Source organism: Thermobia domestica, chromosome 5 (assembly GCF_964235325.1).
Source record: "Thermobia domestica chromosome 5, izTheDome1.hap1.1, whole genome shotgun sequence".
NCBI classification, from domain to species: domain Eukaryota; kingdom Metazoa; phylum Arthropoda; class Insecta; order Zygentoma; family Lepismatidae; genus Thermobia; species Thermobia domestica.
This window is the reverse complement of record NC_137458.1, coordinates 318,744,817-318,758,660: the sequence shown is the minus strand read 5'-3', so window position 1 is coordinate 318,758,660 and position 13,844 is coordinate 318,744,817. Positions and strand designations below refer to the sequence as shown.

The 13,844-nt window shown below is 35.8% G+C and overlaps 1 protein-coding gene across 1 annotated transcript in view; it reads left to right on the top strand.

Annotated features, from left to right (window-relative positions):
- The first annotated feature begins 431 nt into the window (after window positions 1–431).
- The window catches only part of LOC145686811 (uncharacterized), a 99,946-nt gene continuing 86,533 nt past the window's right edge, over window positions 432–13,844 (top strand). Inside the window, exon 1 of the mRNA XM_081760501.1 lies at window positions 432–554. Coding sequence (XP_081616627.1) covers window positions 447–554 — 108 coding nt within the window. The 5' untranslated portion in view covers window positions 432–446. The remainder of the gene's footprint in view (window positions 555–13,844) is intronic.

Sequence of the window (13,844 nt, the reverse complement as noted above, 5' to 3'; positions counted from 1 at the left end):
AAACAGCGGCCGTCGACGAGCTCTCTATAAGAGGGAGGCCAGTCGTTTCGTTACTCTGTGTTGGTGAATGTGTGTGCGGGTGTGGGTGTTGTATTGGTGTGATTGCTCCTTTTCCTTCTTTTGGTTCATTTTTTTAAATTAATGTTTCTGCAAAAACGATGACCTCAAATATTTATTAATTTGTATTGGTTCGATATATATGTAACAGCATATAAAAGCTGTCTCGCGAAATACAACCTTATCAGGAATTGGTACTAAGAAAAATTATATGCATCTTATTTTTACATTGAGCTAAAAATGTTCCGTTTTAGGAATATAATCAGTAATTGATGGAATTATTTGTTTATTATGGGTCCTGCATTATTTGGGACAGTACAATTCAGAACATAAGATTAGACGTTGTCGCTTTTCATGTGTGATTTTGTGAACGTGTGGAACTTTATTTTATGCAAGTTAGCCACATTCAAGAGCAGTCTAAATTGAGAGCAACAGTAGCTGGCCATCAAGTTTATCTCCTTTCAGCATCTTCGACAGAAGGATTTCGCGTATCCAAGGTTAGTGCTTGGTAACAATCTCTCTTGTGGGTTTATTCTTTCTTCCCAGCTATTAGTGCTTAAGACACTTTTTACTAGTTCCTTTAAAAAAAATGATTACAAATAAATTAAGCGTTCTCACTATCAGTGTGAAATTAAAATCGAGCTGATTGGAATAAAAAATTGCTACTTTAAGAGATCATGCATACACAAAGGAGTTGTAAAGGGAAAAAATGAGAGTAAAAGACGCATTAATCTTTGGTTGTTCAATATGCGGTAGGTAGCCGACCGGCTGGTGAAACTTCTTTTGTATAAAGTTGTTCCGGAGTATAATCACCGCATGTATTCTTGGCCAACTTGTATTATGATTACATGGAAGTACTTGCTCTGGCAGAGGAGAGGGGATGGGCTAAAGTTACATACAGTGTTTCCACTTCTACTTCGTATCACGGTGCTTCCTTATGCCAAATGTTTCTCTTCGTTTTCTTATTATCACTACTGTTAGTTTCAGACTGCTGTATCTGTTGTTGTAGAAGACAGAAATTGTAGTCTCGGAATTTACCTTGTGTATCTAAAGAGAAGGAATTGTATCATGGGAAGTATGATTAAAGGTATGGTAGCAGAAAAAAGATGGAGGGAGCAAAAGACCTCACTATAAGAGGGAGTCCAGTAAAAAAAACAACAAAAAAAACGGACGCTATAAAAAAAAAAAAATCCAACGTAAATATGCATAACTTAGTTACACGAGGATTGTAGCATAAGGAAGTTTCTCTGTTTATGGCAAGTAGCCTGCCAATAATGATAGAAACACCATGATGATAATAATACTGTATTAGTATTATACAGAGTGGCCCAAAAGTAGGCATACAGTTAGGGATGTGCATGAGACGAGTTGAGACAGGATTTTTCTGACAAAATTCGAGTCGAGACACGGCTCTTCCAATAGAGAAATATACATTTTTCGAGTCGAGACATCACTTTTACAGCACATTTTCGAGACGAGACAGCCACAAATCTTGTCTCGTGCGCATCCCTATATACAGTGCCGTACTGATCGGTCATGACATTTTATATCATTTACTTATTGCTATCCATACAGGTATTGACTTAGTTTCTTTCTTATTTGTTCTTAATTTATTTTCACTTATACCTAAAGCTTTGAACAGACCGAAGTAAATAAATGCATTATCTTAATAAATTAAAATGTCACACTTGATAGATGCTGGTCTGTATACCTACTTTTGGGCCACTCGGTAGATAATCAGCATCCGAAATCAAACTCATGACTTCCAGTTAAGTATAGTGGTCTCACTCAGAGTTTTGCCATTTTCTGTCACAAGAAGGTAGTTCGCCAGTGGCCAATGGCTCCCATGTTGTGGTTTCCAGAGGGGGGAAAGTTTAAGAGACATTTCAAATATAGTTGCAAATTTTGCTGTAACTATTCTAAAAATTCTATTGGGTTTTCGATGTTCCGAAGTATAATTTCCTCTAAGGGGGGCGAGCGCCCTCTCTTGCCCCCCCCTGATGGGCGCCCTTGCTAGTAGCGGCTTTAGGCACTTGCAGTCATAAATAATTTTTCCGTCTGGTATCAAAATCCACCACATCGATTTCGCTTAGTTTCGAGTAATCTCGCAAAAGGTGCAGTGAAGCTCCATATACACACGTACAAAGTCCAATATTTAAACTTGTTTTTTTTTTAACATGAAACATTAAGCTTTTAAACAAAATGCTGTTTCCATGGAATTTCTTTAGGTCAAACATATAAAAAGCGATATATAATTCAATTTCGGTAAATAATGGATTTGGCGGCTTATGAATGATACTAGGCGCCTCAATTCATGGCCAAAGACTCGTGTCCCATCCCGCGATAAACTGTCCACTAACGAAATCGTTCCAGAATATCTTCAACTGTTTTGCTTTAGTCACAAACTGTTTTACAGTGTATTTATTTTTGTAGTATGTAAAGTAGATGACGTCACATAACACTTTCTGACCAGTGTTGAGTACGAAGTTGTTTCGACTTAAAATTTACGTTTGTTGTCTTACGTTGGAGTATGAAATGTACCAAACCAAATAAAACGTAAAACGTTACAATAATAATAATTTAGGGGAAAAAAGTTTCAAATGCGATCTCCCTGAGTTTTTCAGCCCTAGGCGGAAACCCAACGCTCTAGTCCCCCCCCAATTCAAATTTCCCCGCAGTCTTTTCTAAACAGCAAATGTGGCATTAGTTTCTTGTTGCCCCTTGACGGGCCAAAAATAAACTTTTAGCTGTTTCCAAAGATTTCTTCCTTTTTATTTTATGTTTGTATTTTGCAGAGAATACAAACATAAAAGCGTGCAACGTGGGTGGGTAACAACGCTGATAACTCAGATTCATAATAGTATTTGGACACTGTTGTACAGTTTTCAACAGTGTTGCCCATGAGACGAAACAATATAAGAAAATGAGTCTCGTCACGACTCGATTTTCGGAAATATTTTCTTGTCTCGTTCTGTAAATTCATGTACAAAATTTATGGCCTGATTTTTTTGTTAAGAGTCTTCATCCCGGCGAAATTAAAATACTGCTAATTTTACAGTAATTATGTGATATCTTCAAATAGATAAAAGATAATTAAAATATGGAACAAGAGCGCCCTAGACAATATTATTTTGCGTGAGGTACCGTTATCACAAGTCACCTAGTGGCCTTCCGTTTTCAGCTGTTTAGAAACGCGAAAATAAATTCCGATTTTCAAAATGGCTCGAAATCGAAAGCAGATAAGTGAATCGTGATAAGGGTTTCTCATGTAAAATAATATTGTCTAGGGCGCTCTTGTTCCACATTTCGATTATCTTTTATCTATTTGAAGATATCACATAATTACTGTAAAATTAGCGGTATTTTAATTTCGCCGGGATGAAGACTCTTAACTTGATCTAGAATTTATCAGTATCCTTCTGCGTCGCGAGACAGATGTCAACGAAAGATGTGATACACCAACATTTAAACCATATTTGTAATTGGCATATATTGTATAATGACTCTCGTATCTTTAAACGTTGATAAATGGTCTGCATTATGTTCGTACAATTAACTCAATTTATAATGTTTATACTGTGAATCGTGTAACAATAAAGCACTCTTTGAGATCTAAAACTTGGATGAACTAATGTAGCTCATGAGACACGAGCACTTTCTCATCTCGTCTCAAATTCGAAAATCCACTTCTCGTCTCAAAACTGAAAACCTTATGAGCACAGATACTATACAGTGTAATATTTTTCAATCAGGTTACAAGTCATTGATGAAAAATATGCTTTTAAACATGTGGTTCTGAAAACAATGTTAACTTATAGCGTGTCGCGAGGATTATATCGATATAAAATAAGCAGTAATTGATTATTATTATTATTATTATTATTATTATTATTATTATTATTATTATTATTATTATTATTATTATTATTATTATTATTATTATTATTATTATTGGTAATAGAAAATATAGTTGGTATTTTAATAAAGCAATATCTACTGTTATTTATAATTTTGCTAGAATTTCAATGTACGCAAGAGAACATTTATAAGTGAAACTACACAAAACGAAATATACATCTTTTAGGGGGTATGCTGGCTTAATGGTAGTGTACTTACTTTTGGCGTGTGGGGCCCCTGGCTCGATCCCCAGCTAAATAAGTTTGTGGTGGACAACATAGTGTCCGTGAGTTTTCTCTGGGTACTCCCGTTTCCTCCCACTTTCTCAGTCTACCACTTCTTCCATCACCATTTACTTGCTTTAGTCATAGCGTCCCTTAACCTAAAGGATAAAACGTTGGATGTTAAATTGAAAGATTTCATTTTGGTCTCAATTCTACTCAAAGATTTCATTCATTTTTTCCCCTATACTTGTTATCCTTTAACTATTCTATCAGACCTTGTTTCCATTTTGTACTAATACACAATAACACACTGAGCAAGGCTGTGTGATAATATGTAAAAAACAGTATCACGTAACAGTTTCAACACAATAACTGTGTCTTCATCAGACTTCCACTCCTTCTCTTGTGTTATTGTCTATTGTTATTTTTTCTTTTTTGAACTAAAATTAACAATAGAATTGAGACCAAAATGAAATCTTTCAATTTAACATCCAACGTTTTATCCTTTAGGTTAAGGGACGCTATGACTAAAGCAAGTAAATGGTGATGGAAGAAGTGGTAGACTGAGAAAGTGGGAGGAAACGGGAGTACCCAGAGAAAACTCACGGACACTATGTTGTCCACCACAAACTTATTTAGCTGGGGATCGAGCCAGGGGCCCCACACGCCAAAAGTAAGTACACTACCATTAAGCCAGCATACCCCCTAAAAGATGTATATTTCGTTTTGTGTAGTTTTACTTATAAATGTTCTCTTGCGTACATTGAAATTCTAGCAAAATTATAAATAACAGTAGATATTGCTTAATTAAATACCAACTATATTTTCTATTACCAATAATAATAATAATAATAATAATAATAATAATAATAATAATAATAATAATAATAATAATAATAATAATAATAATAATAATAATAATCAATTACTGCTTATTTTCTATTGATATAATCCTCGCGACACGCTATAAGTGTACATACGAAGGATATTCTCATCTCGATTCAGATATACGCGATGCAATCTTGGTGTCGAATTCGCCTCCAATTGAGAAAGGTTTTATTTTGTCTCGGTTTGGTAAGACAAGTTTCTGTCCTTTCTCTATAGTCTCAAAATAAACTGTGTAACACTAAAAATGCATAATTAGTATAATCTTACAATTTGACTGTCCTGTCTTATACTTTCACGCTATTCTTTGTAGAATTATTGTAGAATGTTTACTCGTTCGTGCTCAAATGGTTAAGACGGGTTTTGGTTGCGCATGAGACGAGACGGGACGGAATTTCTATGACGAGGTTCGAGACGGGACATCATTTTCATGACACATTTTTGAGTCGAGACAGGTCAACTCTTCTTTCGTATGCATCCCTACCAGAAGACTTATGAGTCATCCTTGTACCAAAGTCTATTATTATTATTCTTAAACTGAACACAATTTCACACTAATTAGAGGTATAAACAGATACTTAAATCCGTTCGCCATAAATATTTTCAGTTAAGTTTCTATCTAATAAGGAACAGACATGAACCTGTCATCCGGACATCCGAATCAAACCTAGTCCATTCGATAAACATAACAAGAATATGTTCATGCACAAAAAATTAGGTGCCATGGACAACGAGTAAGTCCCTGTTAGTATGATATGAGGGAAAAACTTGTATATAAATACACGTTTTTCCCTCATATCTATTCCGTCTATCAAAACAAAACTTGGTATACACATTTCCTAACCTGTATAATATTTTTAGAGATACATTTGGATTGTGTGCTTTTACCCGAGGCCACTCCATAGGGGTCCAAAATTGATGGGAGGGATTACTGGAAGGAATTTTCCCGACATTCTCCCAATTTTCCTTGTTCATGTACGTTATTGGCCCCAATACTTAAAATCCCTGGTAAGCTTGTTTCATGCTGAAGAGAATGAACTATAAACCATGATTTTTCAATGAACAGTGTTGAAGCAATATTGCTATATAGCTATTTTACTGCGAGTCTACAATATTCTATATACTAACAGGGTTAATGGGCCGGAGGGACTTACTCCGTTGTCCATGGCACTTAGCTTTTTTTTTCTTCTTTCTTTTTTGTGAATGAACATATCTTTGTTATGTTTATCGAATGGACTAGGTTTGATTCGGATGTCCGGATGACAGGTTCATGTACGTTCCTTGTAAGTTTTGTTTCACTATAAAACTAATTATCATTGTATTCTCTACTAACTACAAATCCAGTTTGGTTATGCAACCAAAATGCTATGAAGTTGGCATGCACAGTATAACACCCAGGATATCTTCGTGATTTTGTTTCTCGTTGTGAAACGACTTTGAAAACTGGTAGAAAATGAAAACATCTTATCGTCGCATGAGAACTAAGGGAACGTAACTCCAAAAAATGCTGTTTTCGTTTTCTTCATACTTGGACATAATTTTGAAAGCCCCACTTGGTGTAAATGGAAAGCAACGCCATCTGTTCTCCTTGTCGATTATCTGTTGTAATGTAGCTCAATTACCATCTTATTAAAAACACATCTTTCTAAGAAAATAATATTTTTGTCCTCTCGCCTGTAAACCTACGAAAATGGAGTTACATTTCTCTGGTTCTCTTGCACATTATAACAAGTGACTTTCATTTAACACTATGAACTATGGTAGTATTAAAACTATGCGAATTCAATACTCAAACTTGAAGTAGTACATCTATGATAACTAGTTGCAATAGAGGAATAAGATCAAAGATAGAAAATGTTCAAACCATATCAGAAAACCATTACTCACTATACCTTACAGTTTTTGATCTATGATGATAAATGCTGAAACTGAAATTGGAAGTGGTTAATTTTAGCCACTTTCGGATTCAATACAGGGTTAAAAGAGGAGATAGAACCTACTCTTGGGAAGCTGAATCGATTACAAATGGACTGTATTTAGACATTTCTTACTATTTTGGCTACACGGAAATCCATATTGAAAGCAGAAATAGTAGTAAATTGCAACCACTTCTCGTTCTGGTAGAATGTTGCGGATCCCGATGGTATGTTCTCTTGACTCCCTCTCTTGTGAGCATTTTTTTTAAAAATAAATGTTTCTTAATTTATTTCAAAGATTAATTCGAAGAAGAGTGAAACTTTTAATTTTCATTGAAACTCGGTAGCCATAATATCTTCTCAAGGTATATTGAAAAGTAAAGGATTCTGCAATACTTTACACGAATATGAGTGTTTAGAAAAATGTGCACAAATCCTCACTTTGTTTCCATGTTCCTTCTATAAATAGAAATAATTTTAAAAATTGACCTAAATAGAGAATATGTATAGATATGCGGGAATACGAGGAATAGGTAGAAGAACGGAACTAATCGATGATTTGAAGAATAGATGAAAATATCGGGAGTTAAAACTAGGAATGGACAAAACCGGTTTCTAGAAAAACCGAAACTCGTAAAACCGACATTTCGGTTTTCTCCGTATTCTCTTCCAAATACCTGAATGTTTGCCTGTCATATTGGAACCATTGTCGAACCCTTTGCTCCTCATGTCTTCGATAGGAATGTTCATTTCCTTTAGCTGTTTACTTGTTACTTCTGGGAGTCCGAGACTAGTGATGTCTGTTACCGGTACGTAACCAAGAAAGTGTTCACAAATTTTTACAAGGCATTCTCCATTACTGTATGTAATTTTTATAAAAGTCACATTGTCGACGACGATTATTGTCATTTCCTCAGGAAATTGGTTAACAACTCGCTGCTAGAACTTAACTGTCTCTGGATGCTATAGGCTAGAACGGTCTGTCTCAAGTGAGAGTGTACCTTTTGCATACTTGGACTGGAGCGTTAGAACATTGCTAAATAGAAAAAAAAAAAATACAAAAGACACCTTGATAATCTTATCCATTCTAGCTGAAAATCTTATCTACGCCGCTGCAAGGGAAATATTGAACGAGATACCTGTGAATATTAGTTTGATAATTGACAATGAGGGGAAATACTCTGAATTTCCTGAGTGAGTATTTTCCTGAATGTGAGTGAAGTAAGTTCAATTACATTCTCAGGCGAATACAATTTTATTTCTCCATGTGGGCCTATTACGAAGCATTATATTTTGACAGTACACTTTTCATTTTCAAATTTTACTGTCCATTAGACATGCCGCCCTGAGCGATGGCACGGCTGAACCCCCCGCCCCCATTTGTGCCGCCCCTGACTAAAACTACATGAGAACATCAATTGGTTGCATGGAGTGCATCACTTCCCAAGAAGATGCGTCACAAACTATGTCTGTATATGGATGTTTTGTCGCAAGACAGGTTCCAGCAGAGCGACTGGATCAATAGAACATGTATAAGGTATTCATGTTTCCCTCTAAGGTTTACAAGTACAGTAAACTCTTGATTATCCATGGTCTTTCTTTCATATTTTTCTTCTTTTTGCAAATAAAGAAAAGGTGTTATAATACAAAAAGAGGTCAATCCTTTTATGATAAAATAAGACAACTGTTTACTAAGTCATCGCTGTATGTTTAAACCTTCTACTGTACATAAAAATTGCTCAAAAATATTTTCGTGTTGATTCGTGTCCTTTTTCGGCCATTTTGCGAACTATCCGCGGTTGCCGCACTACCCAATTGTGTGGATAATCGGCAGTTTACTGTATATGAAAACCTGGGAATTAAGGAGGTGAAACAAAAGGATAGATTGTGAATTAGAATTAAGGGTACCGCATATATATATATATATATATATATATATATATATATATATATATATATATATATATATATATATATATAAACTGATCAATAGTGGCTATAATATTTAGATATTCACTAGTAAACGTCAAAACCAATCCATTCAATGTAAAGCTCAACAAAAGTTTATAAATTATAATGAATAATGTATATTCCACATGGTTTTGCTGATAAACAATCGACACGTGCTTATATATACAAACAGCAACCACGTGTGGCTTATTACGGATTATTATGGTGGCAGACGACAGGAACGCATCACCAGCGCCACCCTGCACTGGAGCATTTATATAATAAAGAGGATTTCAACGACGAGTATCAGTCAAATCCTCTTCCTTAGTTTGCAGTGGAGCTCTTAGGCCTCCTTTCCCACTTGGCTTGCAGTTGAGCCTTGTCTGGACCTTTACCTCACTCTCTGCTTGCAGTAGAACATCGGGAGATTCCTTATCACAATACCCGCCTAGTTTGCAGTGGAGCTTTCTCGGGACTCTAACTCCTCTCTGCTTGCAGTAGAGAATTGAGTGTACTACCCCTCCTCACTAAGCTTGATTCGTGAGAAATCCTTCCCGAGACGGCCAGGTCGAGGGGACACCTATTTTAATCGAAACATTAGAGAATTTGAACTCATTTATATTATACCTAGGTGCTATTTTAGAGCGGAATTTGATAATAAAATTTGGTAAAGGGAGGAAACAATTCCCGATTATAATTTGTTCTACCTATATTTACACAAACAGAACTTTACAATAAATTATTACAAAGAGTTATGTTTACAATTAAGTTAAAATATCCATCACTATTAAACTCCTGCTTCGGGAGCAATAATACACATTCTTCCTTGAAAATATTTGGATTACAGAAAATTATTCTTGTTAAACTACAAAAAAAAAAAAAAAAAAAAAAAAACGTTATCTATCGATGCGCTTGTGCACAATATGTTCTTATATTGAATAAAGTCTGAGTCATTGGTTGATTTTGGTGGTAATCAAAGGTTTCTGCAGACAATGCTAAAGAATTAACGCCCATGATGACTTGGAGGCAGTCCGCTGATCTAGTGACTATGGCGTGCGCTTTAGTGCATGGAGTCCCGGGTTCCACTCTCGGTGGGAGAGTTTTTAAATTTTCGAAAATAGATATCAGAATAAGTTTGGTTTGACAACAAAAACATTGTTACAGCGCTCGTATCTTGTGAATAGGGTCTCTAGTCCGTCCTCAGCTCACGCCAAGTGGACTTTGTGATGGACAAACACCGTGTACTTTGAGGTTCACCCGTTTCATTAACTGTTTTCATTCCACCATTTCATTTATCACTATCACCACTGTGTCCCTTAGCCTCGGAGCATAAGAGTGTGACATCACGTCATAACAAAATAAAATTCAGCATCGTTTTCCAATTTTTCATTTATTTCCTAAGGAATATTCCTTCTCATAGCACTCTTGTTACGCGTGTTAGTGTGTATAAGCAGCACTAAACTAATACTCCCCTTGTGTCAAAAGGGAAAAGGAGATCTGACAAATTTAAAAGAACTGAAGCGTTAAATGCTAAAGAGAACACATTGGAGAAACCAGTGGCGGATATAGTCCTTGGTCGGGGGACCTAGGCCCTCAGATTTTTGGGTAACAAAAATAATTGAAGCTATTATTTATTTATTTATTTATTTATTTATTTATTTGGAAATTCATAGTAAACTCATGATCTTGGTCTTGGTCCTGCACGCCCAGTCTTGGTCTTGGTCTTGGTCTTGCTGCAAGAGTCTTGCAAGTCTTGCTTTTAAGAAATCTTATGTTTTTCATACGTAAATTTTACTCTGGATAAATTCTACAAAGCGCCAATAGTAACGGAAATACTATGTTTCTAAATGAAATATAGTTTATCTTCGTGTAAGTATGATGATAGTATACAACATAGATGATAACCTTTATTTTTTTTCAATGGGTCCCCACGCTTCGCTACTTATAAGATAAATTTCAACGTTTCGTAATCTTTTTATATTTTTTAACAGATTCAATACTCCACTGGTTTCCAAATCAGCGAGGCTACCCCTGAGACGCATGAAAGAAAATCAAGATGGCACAGATTACTCAAATATCATGATTGGTAAATTATTTTTACACTCTAAAGGCGTGAGATATATATTTTTTTTTTTAAATTTTGAACCAAGATTAGCTAGTTTTTGTATTGAACAAACTTCCAATTAAATATTGAGATTTTGTTTTACCGGTACTGATTCCAATATGTACTCTATGGAACAGAAACATGGACATTACGCAAAAGCGATGAAAAAAAAAAAAAAACACATTGGAGGCTTTCGAAAAAAGGAGAGAATTAACTGGGCTAAACGAATGAGAAGGTGTTAGAAATAGTAGCAGTAGGGGAGAAAAGAAGAATATTACATGAAGTTAAGAGGAGGAAAAGGAACTGGTTGGGACATTGACTGAGGAGGATCGTTATTATGCGGGACGTGCTAGAGGGTATGGTGGAAGGAAAGAGAGGGAAGGGGCAAAGGAGACTGTAGTTGAAGGAAGGTATTAAAACAGAAAATTGCTACGTCAAGACGAAGAGACTAGCTGAGAACCACCATATATCGTAGCTTCTGAGTTGCAACAAGTGACCTGCCAATAATGGCAGAATAACTATGATGATGATGATATGCTAGCAATATTAGCCAAAAAAGAGAGAAACATTAAAATAATAACGATTATAATCAAACCTCTTAATATTTTAGAATAATTTGAGTGAAAATGAAAACGACTCAACTGTCCATGTCTTTTGTGTAAATTCAATTTATACACTTTTGACGTATATTAGATATACAAAAACACAGCATCAAACTCCAGGTTATTTGAAATAATTGTACAAATCACTCATTTGTGAATATGGATTATTTATTGTTATATAGTGTTACATCGCTCAATTCTCGTGTGCCATATACCTGAGGAGGCTAAAAGTTATATTGATAAACAATTATTCAACGTATAAGCACCCGCCCATGAAATCACTTTGTTACATACACTAAGTTTTTTTTCAATGCCATGAAAATGTTATTTCGATATTAATTTTTTGAGCACACAATAAAAATTTCTAACGGATGTTTGGTCCTTGGAACCAAGGCCATACTCATGTAGTCAACACCTATGGTGTATGGAATTACCGATGTTCAATACTATATTTCTCTTTAGTTTTGGAAGAAGAACGGCACTAATATGTTTTGAAATGATGTAATATCTAGTTTTACGTGCCATGATTATGCACCGAGGCTAAGAAAGATGGTGATGATGAGAAATGAAAGAATGATGAAATGAAGAAAATATGACGAAACGGGAAATTCCCGAGAGAACCTACACACACGGTCTCTATCCACCAAAAAAGCTCATATGGTGCAAGCTGGGATCGAACCAGGGAACGAACCAGAGACTCCAGCACCAGAGGTGAACTCTGTACCATTGAGCCGGTACTTGTGCAAGACTCTTGCGTAAGAGACTTGGTCTTGGTCTTGGTCTTGCAGGTATGGTCTTGGTCTTGGTCTTGCATGCAAGACTCTTGCAAAAGCTGCAAGACCAAGACTCTTGTGCTCACGACGACATAAAAGCAAATGACTATCACAGTGCAAAACTTAGTGTATATAAATGACATATAACACATAAATGTGTATAAATGTTAGATAGCATAGGTATATAAATGCTACATTTGTGGTACATAGTCGCAAATATTAATTAGGCGTTACAAGCACCTAAAACTTTGGGTAGTTGAAGTACATACTTAGCACATGAACACCATATGTACCAAGTGCCGGGTACCTAAAGAGCAACTGGGACACCTAAATGGCACATGCCAAGCACATCTTGTGCTGTTAGGGCGGTGTTTGTTCACCACAAAGTTTATTTGGCGCGAGCTGGGATCGAACTAGGGACCCCATGCTCCAGAGGTGAACGCTCTACCACTGAGCCACCGCAGCCCCTTTTAAATCACTTATTCATCACAATTGTACTTGTTTGTTATGAATGATCAAAAAAAAAAAAAAAAAAAAAAGTAGTAACATCGGGATTACAAACGTAACACGGTGCATTTAAGCAGATTCCATTTTCGATATCAGTGTACCAAATGGAGGCTTGAATCGGATCAGTCTTCCTGGCTACGCCAGTAGGCCCATATCTTCAGCGCCTCGGTTGTTCGGCGTCCTGGTGCGGAATTAGCGTCGTAAAATGATTATGTTAGGAATAACTAGCATAGGCTGTCTTTCTGTATAAGGGATAGAGTTGTCCGACTTTATAAACTCGTCCAATATCCGAGTCTCCTATAAAAACTAAAAAGCGAAAACGAAACAAGCATCAAGGCAAGAAGCGCTGATTACGATGCATTGAGGCATACATTCCATTTGTTTTCTTCTTCGCTTCCGCATTCCTCTACTTATGCAAAAATTATCAATGAATTTGCCAGTGACACTGCAAGCTCTGATATCTTGTTCGCTACTTAAAAAAAAAAAAAAAAAAAAAAAAAAATGAAAATGTGCTTATTGCTTGCAAATATGTACCCTCACACCTTCAGGCTACAAATTGTAACACCACGAGAATGAAATGTAGCAGGTACGTACAACAAAATTAAGAAAGAATCTAGTTCTAGTATCTAAGAAAATCAACAAACAAACGTAACGAAACGAGTAAGCTGGTACAATTTTCACTTAAATTATTTTTTAAAAAGTAAATTTTCGTTGACATTTCAAAATGTACTACCCAGCGTCGGCTCTACCATATGTGCAACACATGCATTTGCACAGGGCAGCAAAATCTGTCCCAACTATATTATTTAAAATAAATATTTCTTGTTGGAAACAGACTTCATGATGAAGGTAGTTAAATATACTAAGCTGACCTTCTATTTGAATACTACATTCATAAATCATGTTTAGGCTGCACTAGGTTAAGGTCA